Source organism: Desmodus rotundus, chromosome 2 (assembly GCF_022682495.2).
Source record: "Desmodus rotundus isolate HL8 chromosome 2, HLdesRot8A.1, whole genome shotgun sequence".
In the NCBI taxonomy this organism is placed as follows: Eukaryota; Metazoa; Chordata; class Mammalia; order Chiroptera; family Phyllostomidae; genus Desmodus; species Desmodus rotundus.
In genome coordinates this window covers 32259812-32275897 of record NC_071388.1, presented here as the reverse complement: position 1 = coordinate 32275897, position 16086 = coordinate 32259812, and the positions used below count along the sequence as shown (strand labels likewise).

Sequence of the window (16086 nt, the reverse complement as noted above, 5' to 3'; positions counted from 1 at the left end):
CTGTGAGAGCAGGCAATACTACAAATTGGCCAAGAGCACTTGATATTTTCCTTGGAGGAATTCCTCTTTCGTGAAGGCACCAACATATCCAAGGGAGTCACTGTTCTCTACTAGAGTTGTCCTGCAGAAAAGTCAGCTAAAATGCCACAAGCACCTGTGCATTCAGGAGGGGCTGCTCCCTCAGCAACACCCCATCGGGACCATCTAGGGGAGAATCTTAGGAAGAACAGCCACCTGCAGATCCTTGTCAGCTTCACACAGGGACTGTGCACGGTACCATTTACCAAGCACACACGTCTTTCCATCCTCATAGACCAGTAGGTGGCAACATTCCTTAAAATACAAATTCCATATTTATGCCCAATAGAATTCTCAAGTTTTGAGGGCCACCGAGTAGAAAGGGGGAGGGGAGAAGGAGGAAGGTGAAAGTGGTAGGTGTTTGTATGAAAGGAAGAAGAAAAACTAGAAGGAGGAGCTCTAACCAAACCCCCTGACCTGAAAGATTCTCTCCATCAGTCTTCCAATCCTGGGTCTCTGGCCCAGCTCCACCTTCCCTGCAAATTGGCCCAATTTGCAAAGAAGTCAAAATGGCACCCTTCTTGTGAGGGGTTTCTGATGTCTCTTGGAAGGTCCTCCTTAGAGGGCAGATCCAGGCCCAAAAAAGATTTGCTGTGTCTCACCCTCCTGAACATCTGCTGAGACCGCAGCCTGTCCCAGTGGAAACTTGGTCCACCTGCACCGCAGATGGATTGAGGAGACCACAGGAGTGCTCAGGTGTGTCTCTTGGTGCTCACCTTTAACTCTGTCCATTAAATTCTCATGGCAAGGGGGTGGTGGCCTGGTCACCTCACAGAAGCTTTTTAGGTGTGTCATCGTTGTTGATGCCACTTCCATCTGCTTAGGAATGGGGGCACTGCCCACCCCTGCAGAGTGACAAGCTGCAAAATATTTGGGTGACAGAGAATTGCTGGTTGTCATTTCGACTCCCACTCTCCTTTACTTTCTGCACAAAGCCTTTTTAGCCCAGTTATGAGGGTCATCTGGATGAGTGGCTGTAGCTCTCATAAAGAAAGTTTGAGCAAGAAAATGGGAACTTTTTCTTTATCTCACCATTTCTAACCGGAGTTTTGGAATAAGACAGTTGTTTCCAGACTAAAGATTTAAAACCTAGGAGGAAACCTTTCCATGTTCTGTTTTAGAAGTGAATCGAGCACACAAGGCTTTGGTCTAGACGCTAGGTAATTTCTGATATCCCTGCAGATGCCGAGTCTCTAAAACCATCAGCCAGCAACACTTACTTCCTGCTTCTTTATCCCACCTCCAAGGCAAGGGCTCCTGCTAAACACTCCAGAGGCTACTGCTAAGTCATTCTCTCCAAGATTCCTTTTCCTCATGTATAATAATAGCCACAGCTCCCATGGGAGGAGGGCCTGCAATATGCCAGGAATCATGCTTGAATTCCTGAAGATCCACAGGATCCTGCACAGCAGGAGTGGCCATCACCATTTTCCACATGGGCAAACTAAGGCTCAGCAGCCTGGACGTCTTGCTCAAGGCCACAGTTAGTAATAATTTTGGTTGCCATTCATTAAGCACATCCTGTGTGCCAGGCCCTGGGCAACATGATCCGTGTGCATGATCTCTAATCATCATAACCACTCTCTGGAGTGTGGGTGGCTTCCATGGTACCTCACTGCCTCTCCTAAAGCAAAGAGGGGCCGCAGACAGAGGCCTCGGCATTCCCTCACAGCTTCCCTAAGCACCAGATGAGGGCCTAGCACAGGTAGATGCCCAGAAACATGGCTTTGCCTTTCCATTTTGTAATGTCTTTTCCCCCCCAAAACTGTTACCCTTTGATGTTACCCTGAGGTCACCTGCAGCCTTTGGAAACAGCTAACCCTGTGGATTCTTTAGTTGGAAGCAGCCACATGAGCATTATTATTATTATTATTACTATCTTCATTATCATTTTATAAATGATGCAGTTCCTTAAAAAGTACAATAATGTACACTAATAATGATAATGAACAATAACATGACCAGACAATATAATAGAATCATAGAGATGGCACCTTATAAATTTTTTGGATAAAGGAATGAATTCAAAGCTCCTAGGACTGGATACGAGGAGGCCTCCATTCTAGCCCAGCTCTGTATTTAATTGAATGTGCAACTTCAGTCTGGGGCTCAGTCACATCAAACCCAAAGAGCAGTTGACACCTGTCCCCATGCCATGCTCAGTATAACCTGTGCACCTGCAGAGGAGTGCCGGGGGCTGGGGGAAGGTGTGAGATGAGGGAGATCCTGGACAGGCCAGCCTCAGGTCTCCTGCTCTCTTCAAACACAGCCACTTTACCTTTACTTATTTAGGTCCTAGGCTCCCAAATAAGACTGTGTGCAAAGGGGTTTTTACAACCAAGACAAAGGTTTAAAACTATGGAAGTAGATAAACTGTCCAGTTCTCTCAGCCAGATTCCCACATCTGTTCAAAAGGACCCACCCCCTCAACGACCTACTCCCAGTCCACCTCTGCAGACTCATCTTCCTCAATCCCCAAACTGGCTTGTGTGTGTCAATCCAGCTAAGCCTTTCATCTATTTATAACCACCCTTTCTCATGTTTTTTCTGCCTGGCAAAACCCAGCTCACCCTTAAGAAGCAGCTCAAAAGTCATACCCCTTCCTCTCTGCTCCCCCATCAACCAAAGACCCATATTCCCAAGAACCAAGCTGACCCACAGAGCTCCAAGAGCACCTCATAAATATTCTGTAGCATTAAAACTGGCCATGTAGAATCATCTGTTTATTCAACTCTTTCCTGATTGAAACATAGATGCTTCACAGTCAGGAGACATGCCTTCCTTACTGTTGTGTCTCTGGTATTCACTACTGTGATCAATTTACACAGTTAGTGGCTGACTTTCTCACTGTCCCCCCAACCTCCAGTCCCGAGGATCCAAGCAGGACCCTCAGAAATGAATGGCTGAGATCCCACATGCTCTTGCACTGTGCACCATCTGACTCAGGGCAGCAAGGGGTGGGTCCCTCCCAGGTGGGTCCCTCCCTAAGACCTAATGACGTCTTGGCTATTCAGTTCTGATGGTGAACGGAGTATTTTCAATTTTGATTTGGCAGATCAAATATTAAGAAGAGGGTGTTTGATTGCACAAACTCCACAATACTGGCTCTCCAAATTAAATTTGCAAATGGATGCCTGCTGCAAAAGTTGCTTGGAAAAATTCCAGTTATAATCCTTATATATTATCAGGGGGTCAGGGTAGGTGGAGAGAAGACACCCATATAGCATATAAGAGTTATGGGTAAAATTGTGGATCCTACACCAAAGGGGAGAAGTTAGTTGCCTCCTAATCCCTTCCTCATGCTGCGCTATAAGAGCAACCTACTCTGCATGGGTGAAGTCAGTTCTCTTCAGGGGAAGAAAGCACAAAAGTCCTCCAAGCAAGAAAATGTCATCAGGTCCTCATAGTTGGTGTTTATACACCCTACAATTTCCTCATGGAAGAGTTCCTCAGGTCTTTCTCCCAAGACCACATCCTCTTAATTCTAGACTCCCTGTAACAATACAAATGTCAAGTGTTAGAAGCAGCAATTTAGAAAAGCGGAGGTTTGACTGCTCAGGGTGAGCCCTGTGACAGCAACAAGGAGAAACAACAGATCATCTGATCTCCAAGAAGATGGGAAACTGTTTCACAAAGTGAAAGGAAAGGAGCTGAGATAGGAACTCAAAATAAACAGCAGCCTGCGCTGTTTAATGTCGGGACAAACAGCTCTGCTAACCCTCATAGCATCTCCGTAATACCGAGCAGCACCGTAATTAATGTAAAAGAAAATTTAGATTATGCTCAATATGTTTCACAGCAAAATTCAATATAACAGGTAGAGTCCTAGGGTGATGAAGTGGCAAGACCCTTCAGAGAGCATCCTGGTCCAATCCCTTTGTTTCTACAAAGAAGGAAACTGAATTGAAAAGGCGGAACAAGCCTGAGATAGAGTTGAGACAACAGCGCAGCCCAACTGGGCCAGGGCTCCTTCCGTATGGACGTCCCCTGACAAATGACGTCACTGAGAGGAAGGAAAAGATGAGTTGCATCACCATGTTTCATCTTTCACTGTGTCATTGCTTTTGTCATCACTATTTTTGCTTCTTTGCACTGATGTCTCCCCTTTCTAAAGGAGAAGAAACCTGCTATCTTTAGTCACAAAAGAGTGAACTATTTCCCTGATTTGTGATGAGAGAGCTTCAGGGCTGGCCATTAACAAAACTGGGACTGAAGGTAAAGTTTGCTTTGAGTTCCCTCTGACATTCTCCTACATCCCATTCCTGCTGTGTTTCCTCCAACCTGTCCTATATCTGTCCTCCAACCAGGCACCCCGCCCGCTGGCCCCACATCCAGAGCTCCCAGCACAATGTAGGAAACTCTCCCAACCCCCAGAAGTCTGATGCATTCCCAGCCTCTTCCTCATTTGACCTCTAACTCCATTAAACAAAAAATGAGGCAATATATGAATGTTTTTCAAATATAAGTAGCGAGCTTACTAAAATTCAGATTCCTGGTACCCATCTCCCAAAATTATAATTCAACAGATGATTCTAGTTGAAGTGGGCCCTGACCCTCCAAGTACCCCCTATACACACATTCCCCTCCACTCAAATATTTCATACTGTCTCCCTCTGCCATATCTTTACCTCATGTTCTACCTCTTTGTCCAATTACTCCTTTCATATTCCTCCAAACCAGCTCATGCACACGCCTCTCGTCTCTGCTCTCATTCCTATACATTTCTCTATCACTGAGCTGAGTAAAGCCTGCCGTGTGTGCTGATTTTCTGGGGCATCTCTCCTCAAGGGCAAGGCTATGTCTTCCTGGTCTTTTTTTATTGCCAGAGCTTAGCAGCCTGCCAGGTAATCTAAAAGTGTTCATTAAATTATCTTTTGCATGTGCTAAATTTCCTTGGCAATAGCTAGCCTTTTAGCCCTGGCTGGGCTGCTCAGTTGGTTGGAGCATCATCCTGATATGCCAGTGTTTCAGGTTCGATCCCCAGATGGGGCATATACAAGAATTAAGCAATAAATGCATCAGTGAGTGGAACAACAAATATATATATATATTTGTAATATGTATATATAATAAAATGTGGGTGTGTGTGTATATCCCCTACCACCCTTTCTTCTCTCTCTCAAATCAATAAGTAAAAATTTAAAAATTTTTTCAAAAAATAACTAGTCGTTCACTATATTTGAAATTTTCATCAGCCCCCTAGATATCGCATCACTCCAAGTATCACTCTCAAATGAGATGCATCTTCTGCAATATGTAAACATGACAGGGAAGAATGTTACACGTAATCTAACCCTGGTGCCAACAGTTGTAGGGCTCATCATGAGTCAGGCCGATATTCACTCAGGATATTTAACACCTAAGGAACAATGCCAGAAAAACATAATACAAATGGGAATTTTTCTAAATAAATAAGATCAGTTTCTAACAGTTCCTGAAAATTAGTTCAGATTGCCTTCCAGGCATTCGGGTTAAAAAGTTTTCAGGAGTGGGTTTTGAAAACATTCCTGGCGTTGAATTGATTCATATACATAAAACTCTCTGTATGTGTTCTCTAACCCCAGAGATTCCCAGCATCTTCTACCCAAAATGTTTAGTCACCAGGAGGTTAGCTCATCTCCTAAAGGTCCCCACCCACGTGTGTTTGTCCCATGCAGGTGTCTGCTATGCCGAGTTTGGAGTGCGTGTCCCGAAGACCACAGGGTCGGCCTACACCTACAGCTATGTCACCGTCGGGGAGTTTGTGGCATTTTTCATCGGCTGGAACCTGATCCTGGAGTACCTGATCGGCACTGCAGCCGGCGCCAGCGCTCTGAGCAGCATGTTTGACTCGCTGGCAAACCACACTTTCAGCCGCTGGATGGTGAACAGCGTGGGAACCCTCAACGGCTTAGGTGAGACTGCCACAGCCTCTCACCCCAACGTGCAAACTGGAGAGCCAAATAAATGTGTTCCCCTTTCAGGACACAATTCGGTAAAAACACGTATCAGGAGCCTTACATGTGTCTCCTTCTTCTTTCTTTCTTTCTTCTTTTTTTTTCTACTCTAAGCAAATCAGTCTAATTTCCATAAGGCTTTCTACAAAAAGATGTTCATCACAGCCTTATTTATAATAACAAAAAATTAGAAGCAGCCTAAGTATTTTACAGCGAAGCAAATGACTAAGTAAATTGTGGAAGCACATTATGTAGCTAGAAATTAAAAGAATGACTATTGGAAGATTATTGGAAGATTATTGTAATAGTGTGGAATGTTTTTAATGCAAGATATGTGACAAAGGATGCAAATCACACATGTATTGTGTTAATAACTATATAAAAATAAAACTAATGCAGTAAGAACTGTAAAGAAATTCTTCAATGGTTTCCTCAGTAGATTCTTAAAATTCTCATAAGTTAGCATGTATTAATTCTTAAATGAGAAAATACATTTTTAAAATGGAACAAAATGGATTCCAGTCTAGCAGAGGTCAAGGTTGGGTAATGAAACTGAGTGAATACCACACAATAAGAAGCTCACATAACAATTACTTTGAGACTTCAGGCACTTGCCACCCATTTTCCATCCTCATGTCTGACTTTATCTTTTCACGTTTGTGGGAAGCTAGACATTAGTTGAGGCAGCTTTGGGATCTTGCCTCAGAACTTCCAGGGACTAGTTCTGTGGCTCAGTGCAAGTCATTTAACTTCAGTGTCCCAGTCTCTGAAGAAGTGACAAAAATGCTGAGTGTCCAGATACCAGGAGAAGATAAAAATATATGAAAACCCCATCTCCTTGTATGCTGATTTCATAGACTTTTAGGTCTATAAGTGTCCTCCAAAACCAGGTAGTCCAAGCCCTTAACTTCACAAGTGAGGTCCAGAGAAATGAGACACTTGCCCAAAGAGTCAGACAGTTCTGGCTTTGTGTCCTGTGTGCTTGCTTACACTATGTGCTTAACAGCAATTTAATTTAATTTGACCTCTCTGGTTACGGACAAAAGTACAGCTGAAATCCGGGAGCCTGACTGCTGAGGCTGTGCCTTTTCCACTCTATAGAGGGCAGGAGTCCACTGGCTAACAGACAAGACCTAGCAGGCAGGGTGTGTTCATAGGTCATTTTCTCTGCAACCACATACCCATAAATGGAAAGAGCACCCTTCTTCCAATAGTTTTCAAAGACATACATTTCAAATTTTCCTTTCCATTGCTGGAATGGAAAGGAAAATTTGTGGACTATAAAGTAAACAAAAATGAATGTAAAACAGCTTTCAAATAACATGTTGGACCTGTATCTATGTGCCAAATATCCCAGGGCAGTCCTAGCTTCAAATGTTCTGTAGGATGGTTCCATATGACTCTTGTAATTGTCCTACCATGTAACGCAGTTTTCAGTCCAGGGTATCAGGTCATCTTACCTATACACCAAAACCTGCACATTTGCAAATAGACACTTGTAGACCACAGTGTAGGCACACATGTGTGTACTCACACACATGCACACACAGAGTTTCTCCTCTGGCCGTGACAAACTGACCGCCCTTCTCAGAGCAGAGAGCAGATGACCGGGGTGGGGCTGGGAGTTTGCATGGCCTTTTATCCCTCGGGACGTTATTAACTCATGTCTTTCCCCTCTAGGTAAAGGTGAAGAATCATACCCAGACCTTCTGGCTCTGGTGATCGCAGTCATTGTCACCATCATCGTCGCGCTGGGGGTGAAGAACTCTGTGGGCTTCAACAACGTCCTCAACGTGCTGAACCTGGCAGTGTGGGTGTTCATCATGATTGCAGGCCTCTTCTTCATCAATAAGAAATACTGGGCTGAAGGCCAGTTCTTGCCCCACGGCTGGTCAGGGGTGAGTTCATTCCTAAATCCTAGTGTACCTGTCGCACCCTCTGCCTTCCACCCTGTGACTGGTCTGAGACATATTTTCAAGAAAATGCTGCTCTGTTTCATTATCTTCATGCCACCCTTTTCCTCACTTTTCACTGGAATGTTCTGGAAGAGTGGCTCTTACTTTATTTGTTTCACAAACATTTATTAAGATCCTATTTTATAGATAACAGTGATAGATTTGGTGTGTCGGTCCCTTGCAATATGCCTCCTACTAATTGCTTTGCATGTAATAGCTTATTTAATCTTCCTAGTAACTTGCAAGAAAATATTTACATTCTGGTCTTGCACATGAAAAAACTCACACGCAGAGAGATCAGATGGCTTGCTATTAAGCATACAGTGTAGATAAACACAAAAGCCCCAAAGCCAGGACTGTCTGACTCCAAAACCTGTAGTCTATTCCCTATAGTCTATTCAGAAGATGACAGTCAGTCCATAAACAAACAAGACAGTAAAGGAAGCCAGGAGACTGGACAGGTGGGGAAGGGGTGAGTGTTTCCTGGGTATGGAGCTAGGGAACAAACAGTTTTAAAATCTAATCCCAACCTTTGACCCAAGGTGGGTAGTCCCTCAGGGGTCTGAGGGCAGTTGAGTGGGCCCAGTAGGTTCGGGTTGTGAATTCTATTCCAATGGCATGGTTCACACAGAAAAGTCCACCTGGTGAGGTCTGGGGCTTGGCAAAAGAGTGGGCTAGACTACAAGGACATTTTCAGTGACAGGTAGTTCTAAGTCACACCTGGATTCTTTCTCTAGGTTGACTAAAAATGTTCACTTAATGGATTAATTGGTAGAATTTGCCAGGCCATTCTTTTTTTTTTTTTTTTAATAGTAGAACATAAACCAGAGAATTTTGAGCTGAAAGAGGTCTTAAAGGTTACCAGGTCCTATCCCCTCATTTAACAGGTAGAGAAACTGAGGCTGAAAAAAGGCAAAACCTGTCTAAATTGGTGGCAGAAGCAAGTCCAGGATTCCACCAGTTTTGCTTTTGTAGCTTTTGCTTAGACTGTTTTCCTCCAAGACATTCAGGGACCAGAAATCAATCTTGGAGAACATTCAAAATAACTTCTGTTATTCTGAACCATGCCATGCTGTTCAATGCAGAGAAATAAGCAAAGAAGCAATTTCAGCCAAGATTTCTAGACTGCTGCTTATCTGTAAGAATTCCACAGAACCACGGAGTTCATTCTGCCTCCTTGAAGTGAATAAATCCCGAGACTGGTTAAAACCAGACGAGACAAAGAAACACTGCTGACCCCATTCTAGATCCTCAAAACTATATTTTCTTATGATACACATTGTTCCTTTCCTGTCGAATAAGAGAAACAACAAATTATAAGAATGACAAAAAAAGAATGTTTTTCCGGAACTCAATTACATTTCCGTGATAGCACACAAAAAATGTTCTTACCATTTTCTTAACAATGTAAGAAATTAGTGGGTCATGGACTTACTCTAAGACTTTGGCCAACAGCTAACTTCTGTGCTTTCAGGCTTTCTCAGCTATCAAGTGGGAAAACTAATTGTATCAAATGTTTACAAAAGAGAATAAAATCTTGGATGTTTGTATGTGCACATTGGGTGGCTAGCAATAGTGATCATGAAAGGAGGAAGGAGCTAAGATTTATCCACTACCTAGGTGCTCTGTGAATCGTGCATTATTCTTTATGTATATTATATCACTCTTACAACAAAACTCTAATGCAGGTGCAGCTATACCCAACTTACAGATTGAGGATCCAAGACTCAGAGAGGCTTGGGTTACTTACCTGAGGCCACTTAGCTAGTTGGTGCCAGGACTGAAATTCCTGCCCTGGTCCGTGTGGCTCCAGAACCTTTTCTACCACATTAATGTATTGAGTATGATGACCCTCCCTTCTCAGCCTTCTTAAATAAGATAATTAATCTGACATGTTATATTTTTATTTCCTTTAAACTTTCGTAAAGTCATAGAGTCTTGGAATGGGGAAAAGCATTCCGAAATGGCCTGGTCTCTCATCTTCAAATGGGAGTATAATTAAACCAGCACAGGCCAAACATGCATTGTTTACCAAGACTTCATGTCAGAACAATTCAAAAACTTTTTTTGAGTACTTGAATCATGTTAAATTTTTCAAATCTTCCTAATAGCTTACCTGAGTGGCACACACTAAGTCCAGGCCCCATGTGACAACTGGAAAGAGTGCATGTTCTCCTGTAAATACCCTTTGCCCATGCTGAAAAAGATGAGTCTTTTAGTCTTTCTTCCTGTGCTATGTCCTGGGGTTTTTATTCTCTTTGGGGGTTTCCTCTTCCCTTCTTGGGAGCTCCAAATCATTTCTCATTCAGGAGTCTGTCTCATCAAAGAAGAAGCTAATCAAGCCAGCCTTAGAGGCTCCCCATTTATACATCCTGGGTTCTCACCAACTTTTATAGCAAGAAATGAAGAACAGAAATCAGTGTGGGGATTGACTGTGGGAGCGGGGGTTGGGGGTGGGCTGCACAGAGGAGGGCAAAGGGGAAAAAATTGGGACAACTGTAACAGAATAAACAATAATAAAAGAAGAAAAGACTGTTAATAAAAGCCTTAGTTTTACCATAAAAAAGGAAAAATTCCATTCCTAACAGTTAACATTTTCTTTATGACAAATTTTTCCACATACAGTTTCCCTTTAATCTTCACAACAGCCCTGAAAAATAAATACAATGATCTCTACTTTTACATCAAAACGACTGAAGCTTAGGCCATAGATCTTGATCATAAAAGAGTTGAAATGCAATCCCAGTCCTGGATAAACCAAAGCCTTATTTATGTCCTTTACTATCCATCCCCCACCCCACCATAGTGGACACATGGGACCAATTGTCTTATTTTTCACCTTTGGCCACGGACCTCACTCCAACCCAAACCTACTACCTTCAGGAGGCTTGCCATTGGCCACCAAAAACGTTTGGCTGGGATTTGGACTTTTCACTGCAAATCCATTTTCCCCTGCAAATCCATTTTCCCTGCAGGAAATTCAAATATGTGCCCCAGTGGCTGTGACTGAAAGCATCATCTGAGCACAAGGACATCCAGTGTGAAGATGTTGCTGACTCATCCCCCCTGCTATCTGCCTGGCCTTGGATTTCTGCGCAGTGAATTTCCTCCCTGGTGAACTGGCCTGGACCTGTTCTTTCTCAACTTTGGTTTCAGGTCACTTTTCCAGTCCAGCAAGACCACTTTGAATATAGATCCAATGTTTTAAGGTCTGACACCTTCTCATGAGCATTTCTTCCACCACGTTAATAAACACACTCCCTACTCTGTTATCTAACAATTGTCGACAAAAGTGGGTTGCTTGCTTGGCAGCTGCACGAATTTCTTCACTCCTTAGGGAAAACCTGACCTACCAGACAAGGAGACTAGTTCGGAGTTCCAATCCACTTTATTTGCTTTAGGTAGGATGGGATGGAGGAAACCATGGTGTAGGGGATGGGTTAGAAGGCTACCATTACATGACTAGAAACACAATTCTCAGATACTTTGAAAGGGTTAATGAGCACTCTATCCTCTGGCCACGGACCCCTCATAAGCCTACTCTTCCTCTTCTGCTGCTACTTCTTTCCAAAGAAAATAGCTTAAGGAATGGTTTATTCACTTACAGGTTCTGGGTCAAATGCTTCTTTGGTCTTGAAGAGCTTAAGAACAACAAACACTTCTTCCCTATATCAAGTAACTGCTGGCCCTCAGCTGAACCCCTGCTTCCATCTGCAAATCCTCAGCCCATGATTACTGTTGATGTGTGTTCCCTGTATGTTATTTGTTCTTGATGCTATCTTATGGCTTTTCTTGAACCAAAGAAGATGCTCTACAAGCACAAACAGCTCCCAGAAAAATGGCCCATAGAAAATATTTGTGGGGAATGCTGACAGCCTTCCAAAGAAAAACTTCTTTTCCACATTTTGCACATTTGAATCCATTTGTTGGAACCTATTAGCACATTCCACTGTTGCTGTAAACAGGCTGCTAATAGATCTGGATCTTGAGCATGGTAAAAAATGCTATTAAAGTTGTAGTTTTGTCTTGTTCTCCCTTGGGAGCAAATTATATAAAGGTGTCTAATTATCCCCTAGGCACCTGGCAGATTGGCTAAGACATGATATGGGGGTTAGAAGGGGCAGGCTCTGCTTCATCCTAATGCCTCTCAAATATCAGCAAGGCATAGGGGCTCAGCTTTTAGGGACCCCTCACACTGAGTATCAGGCCACTAAAGACATCATTTTTGACAAGTAATTAAGAAGCAGCCCTCCAGCAACTGAGGCACATGCTGCTTCCCCACAAAGCTCTACAGAGGCACAGACGGAGCTGGATCACCTGGCGGAGCAGCTACACCAGGTTTCCTTTGGAAAACAATTTTCCCTCATGTCATCAAAATAAAAAGTCAATACTAATTTTTATTTATGTTAACCATTAAAGGAAAGTTAGGATAAAGTACTGATGACATAACACATCTACACACACACACACACACACACACATACTACCCACCAATTTTATTCACAGATGCTCCCCCAAGTACCACACTTCCCTTCATGCATGCAAGGGTAACCTAAGCACAAATGCCGGTGGCCAGGTTGGAACCCGGGTAGAGTCAGGTGGAAAGCAGTTTTAGTGGTCACTTGAGTAGAGATACACCCATACACAGTTTTATTCCATGGATCCTGCATTTGCTTGCAAGGAAGAAAAACTGATTCAAACTAACTTAAGTAAAAAGGTGACCTTATTTGCTAATTCTATTATCTTCTCCTCCGTAATCTGTTTATTTAAACTATAGATTGTTAGGCCAGGGTCTGTTTGATCTTGTCAGGTGTGCTGGTTTCTCTCCCTTTGCCTCCACTCCCGAGACTCATTCTCCACCCTGCACGCTCTGTTCTGTGCTCCAGAGGACCCCTGCGATGGCTTCCTGTTGGGTCAGTGGGAGCTATTATCCGGAGATCAGAAGGTGAGAAGAGAGCAAGGCCAGAGTATTTCCTCCTCACTCTTAGCTCCTGGAATCCCCTCATTGAAATAATTTTATTTGAACCATCTCAGTTAAATTCTGTTCCCTGCCTAATGCAGTGGAAGCTCCCACCATCCTACCTTTGATCTATCTCGTCTTTCTTTAACCTAATTGTTTTCTAGTTCTATATCTGCAAATTCAGGCTAACAGACATTCTCTTTGCAAACTTATTCTCTCTCTTCCCAATGTGATTATAGTTCAGTTTCTGGTACCTAATCAATTATCAGCGATTGACATCTATTCTTTCACTCATTTGGAAAAGAGTAGCATTTCTTTTTTAAAAATATATAGATATTTATTTACCTTATTCAGTTTATTACTACAGTCAAGGCTGCATTTGGGGTTGTACAGTATTCTTGAGACTCCAAGCCCCACAAGGCCAAGGTCATAGTACTTTTTGCTAATTACTGTCTCCACATCACCAAGCACAGTGCCTGGTACATGGAAATAGTTAATAAATATATGTCAAGAACAAGGAAAAGAAGGAGGGGAAGGATGAGGAGAAAAAATTTGTTTGTGCCCTTCAATTTCATCTGGTCTAGAAAAACTTACAATAGTTAAAAAAAATACTAGCGGTAATATATAACACTTATTGAGCAACTACTGTATTCTTGGATTGCAGTGTATTATATTAATCTCATTTAATCTTGTAACAACCCTATGAGCTAAGTATTATCACTACCTCCATTTAAGTAATAAAAAAGAAAAACCTGAGCTCCGAGAGGTTAGGGATTTGTTCTTGCTCATCAACCTAGTATGTGGCAGAACCAACGTAAGTCTGACAGTCTATGAAGTCTGTACTCCTAACCAAGTCTGATTCCGCCCGCATGCATGGCTCTGGGATCCCTTCTGGAGCCTACAGAGTACCTCTCCTCCAACTGCTGCATGGCCCATACTTCAAAACTGGAAGATGTCCCTATGACTTCCACTGAATCTTCCCTTCTTCAAGTTAGACATCCCCAGACCCCCAGGTGTTCCTCACATGGTGTGATTTACAGACCTCTCACCTTTTTCTGGGGTAGGTGTGCCCAAAAATTCTTGTTTAGGACCCTCCCAACCTCCTTTCTTCAGCAGTGAGCTCTTCTAGTATCGATGACCTTTTGAATTGACTCAGAACTGACCACACCAAACAGGCTTGGAGCCGTAGCCCTGGACATCCTAATTAGGAGTGATGCATCTTCTGACTGTCACAATGGGTCACTGTATGATTTACAAGAGGGGGGTGTGTGTAGACAGGTGTTAAAGGACGATAAAGCAGGACCTGTTTTCTGGAAGCTGTCTTAAAGCAAGGCTTATCTCAGTTGAGGCAGCTAAGCAAGCTTGCAAGCCTAGCATGTGTTCATCCTTAAAAACAGAAATATTTTCCAGATAAGTGAAAACAAGCACATCTCCAAGCCTGTGAGCTTCCATGTACATGTGTTTTCTCTCCTTGTATGAAAGTCAAAGACATTTCCATGCCCTGAGATGAAGGGCTTGGCTGGGCTCGAGCTGGGAGTTAGCTCCTCTCCCCGAAAGTAGCTCTCTGGCAATGGAGCTGCTTGTTTGGGGCATTCTCTTTGGCTGAGTTGTTAGATAGGCCAGGAGTCCTTAGATTCTGGGTGTGGAGGGAGGCATTCTGGTGAAGCCTGTAAACCCCTGCTGAGAATTGTGTTTTTAGATGAATGACCTAATTACATAGGAAATCAAAAGGAATCAACTACATTGAAATAGTTATAAAAATATTTTCAAATTGTGATATAATAACAATGTGTTTCTTTACTATACATTAAATATTAACATGTACATCTAATAACTATGATCATTTGAAAATAGCAATGAACACAACTGATATTCTAAGCTCTCGGTAATACCTCTAATGTGGGAGGAAAATGACTGCTATTACTGACAAAGATATAGGAACCCTTAGTTTACCACCCCCATTCATAATGGAAAGAAATGCTTACACTCAGTCAGAGGTTAATGAAAATAAGGATACCATATTTTCTCATCAAACCCACAGACCCCTGAATTGCATGGACCCCAGGATAAGAACTCTCAGTTAGGGAACTGAAATGTTAGAGTCCTAATGGAAGAGACTGTAGAAGAGGCCAACTCATTCTGCAGATGAGCAAAGGTTGTTTGTGAAGGTTTGAGATTTTCAACTTTGTGATGTACCTTGTAACTTCTAGTATTTAATATTTTGCTTTTTACTTATTGAGAGGTCATTGGAGAAGGTAAGAGTAAAAATTTAGGGAAATATATCTGCTCGGCATATGTTTTGAGTTTCTTCACTTATAAATTGAATGTGCACAAAATTAAACAAAAGGTCTAGTCTGCAAAGAGCCTCACTCTTGGACCCTTGGCTAGAGCTTAAATGCTGCAAAGTGGCCTCATTCCATACCCACAAGTCCAGAAAAATCTCTCTCACTTTCCCTTAAAAGGACATCCCCAAGCATTCAAAGAAGCATTTTTTTCTACTTTCAGCTGATAATGAGGATACTAAGATGGGGAAACTTTATTTATACTTCAGTAGATTCTTTGGAAGAAGGTAACACACTCTTTAATGGCAGATTTTCACTGACACCTTGACTTAGCAAGCCCCACCCACCCATGCAGTCCTGTGTGCTCTGGACAGAGAGACATCCAGCAGATGTCACTGGACACCACCACCTCCTCAGCCTTACACCACCTCAGGCCTCAGACCCTTTCCTGCCTTGCATCCCAAGTAGGTCACTGAAGCCCCCCCAAAAAGCAGAAAAATCAAACCATCTCTACCTGTCTTCTCACAGAAGACAATAGAATATGTGAAGATCTGAGAATCTTTTATATCATTTCAGATCTAGAAGTTACCATAGAGATGATCTATCATAGGCACTGATGGTAATTTGGGCAGGACAATTCTTTGTGCAGACTCCTGAAGCCACTACACTCAATGCCAGAAGCACCCACCCCATGTCTCTGTGACAGTCACAAGTACCTCTCCATCTTGACAAACACCCCCTAGGGGTAGACATACAGCCCCTGACTGTGGTGGAGAAACACTGGATAAAAGCACAGAAAGGTTAATCAGTTCCCCCAAGACCTAGGGATGGCCAACTTAGTGATTTTTTTAACCCCACTTATTTCTAAAAATGAT

At 42.8% G+C, this 16086-nt stretch overlaps 1 protein-coding gene across 1 annotated transcript in view; it reads left to right on the top strand.

Moving 5' to 3' along the window:
* The window catches only part of SLC7A14 (solute carrier family 7 member 14), a 103339-nt gene that overhangs the window by 64155 nt on the left and 23098 nt on the right, over nt 1-16086 (top strand). The window contains exons 3-4 of the mRNA XM_024560528.3: nt 5736-5972; nt 7695-7912. Of these exons, the coding sequence (XP_024416296.1) occupies nt 5736-5972; nt 7695-7912 (455 nt within the window). The remainder of the gene's footprint in view (nt 1-5735; nt 5973-7694; nt 7913-16086) is intronic.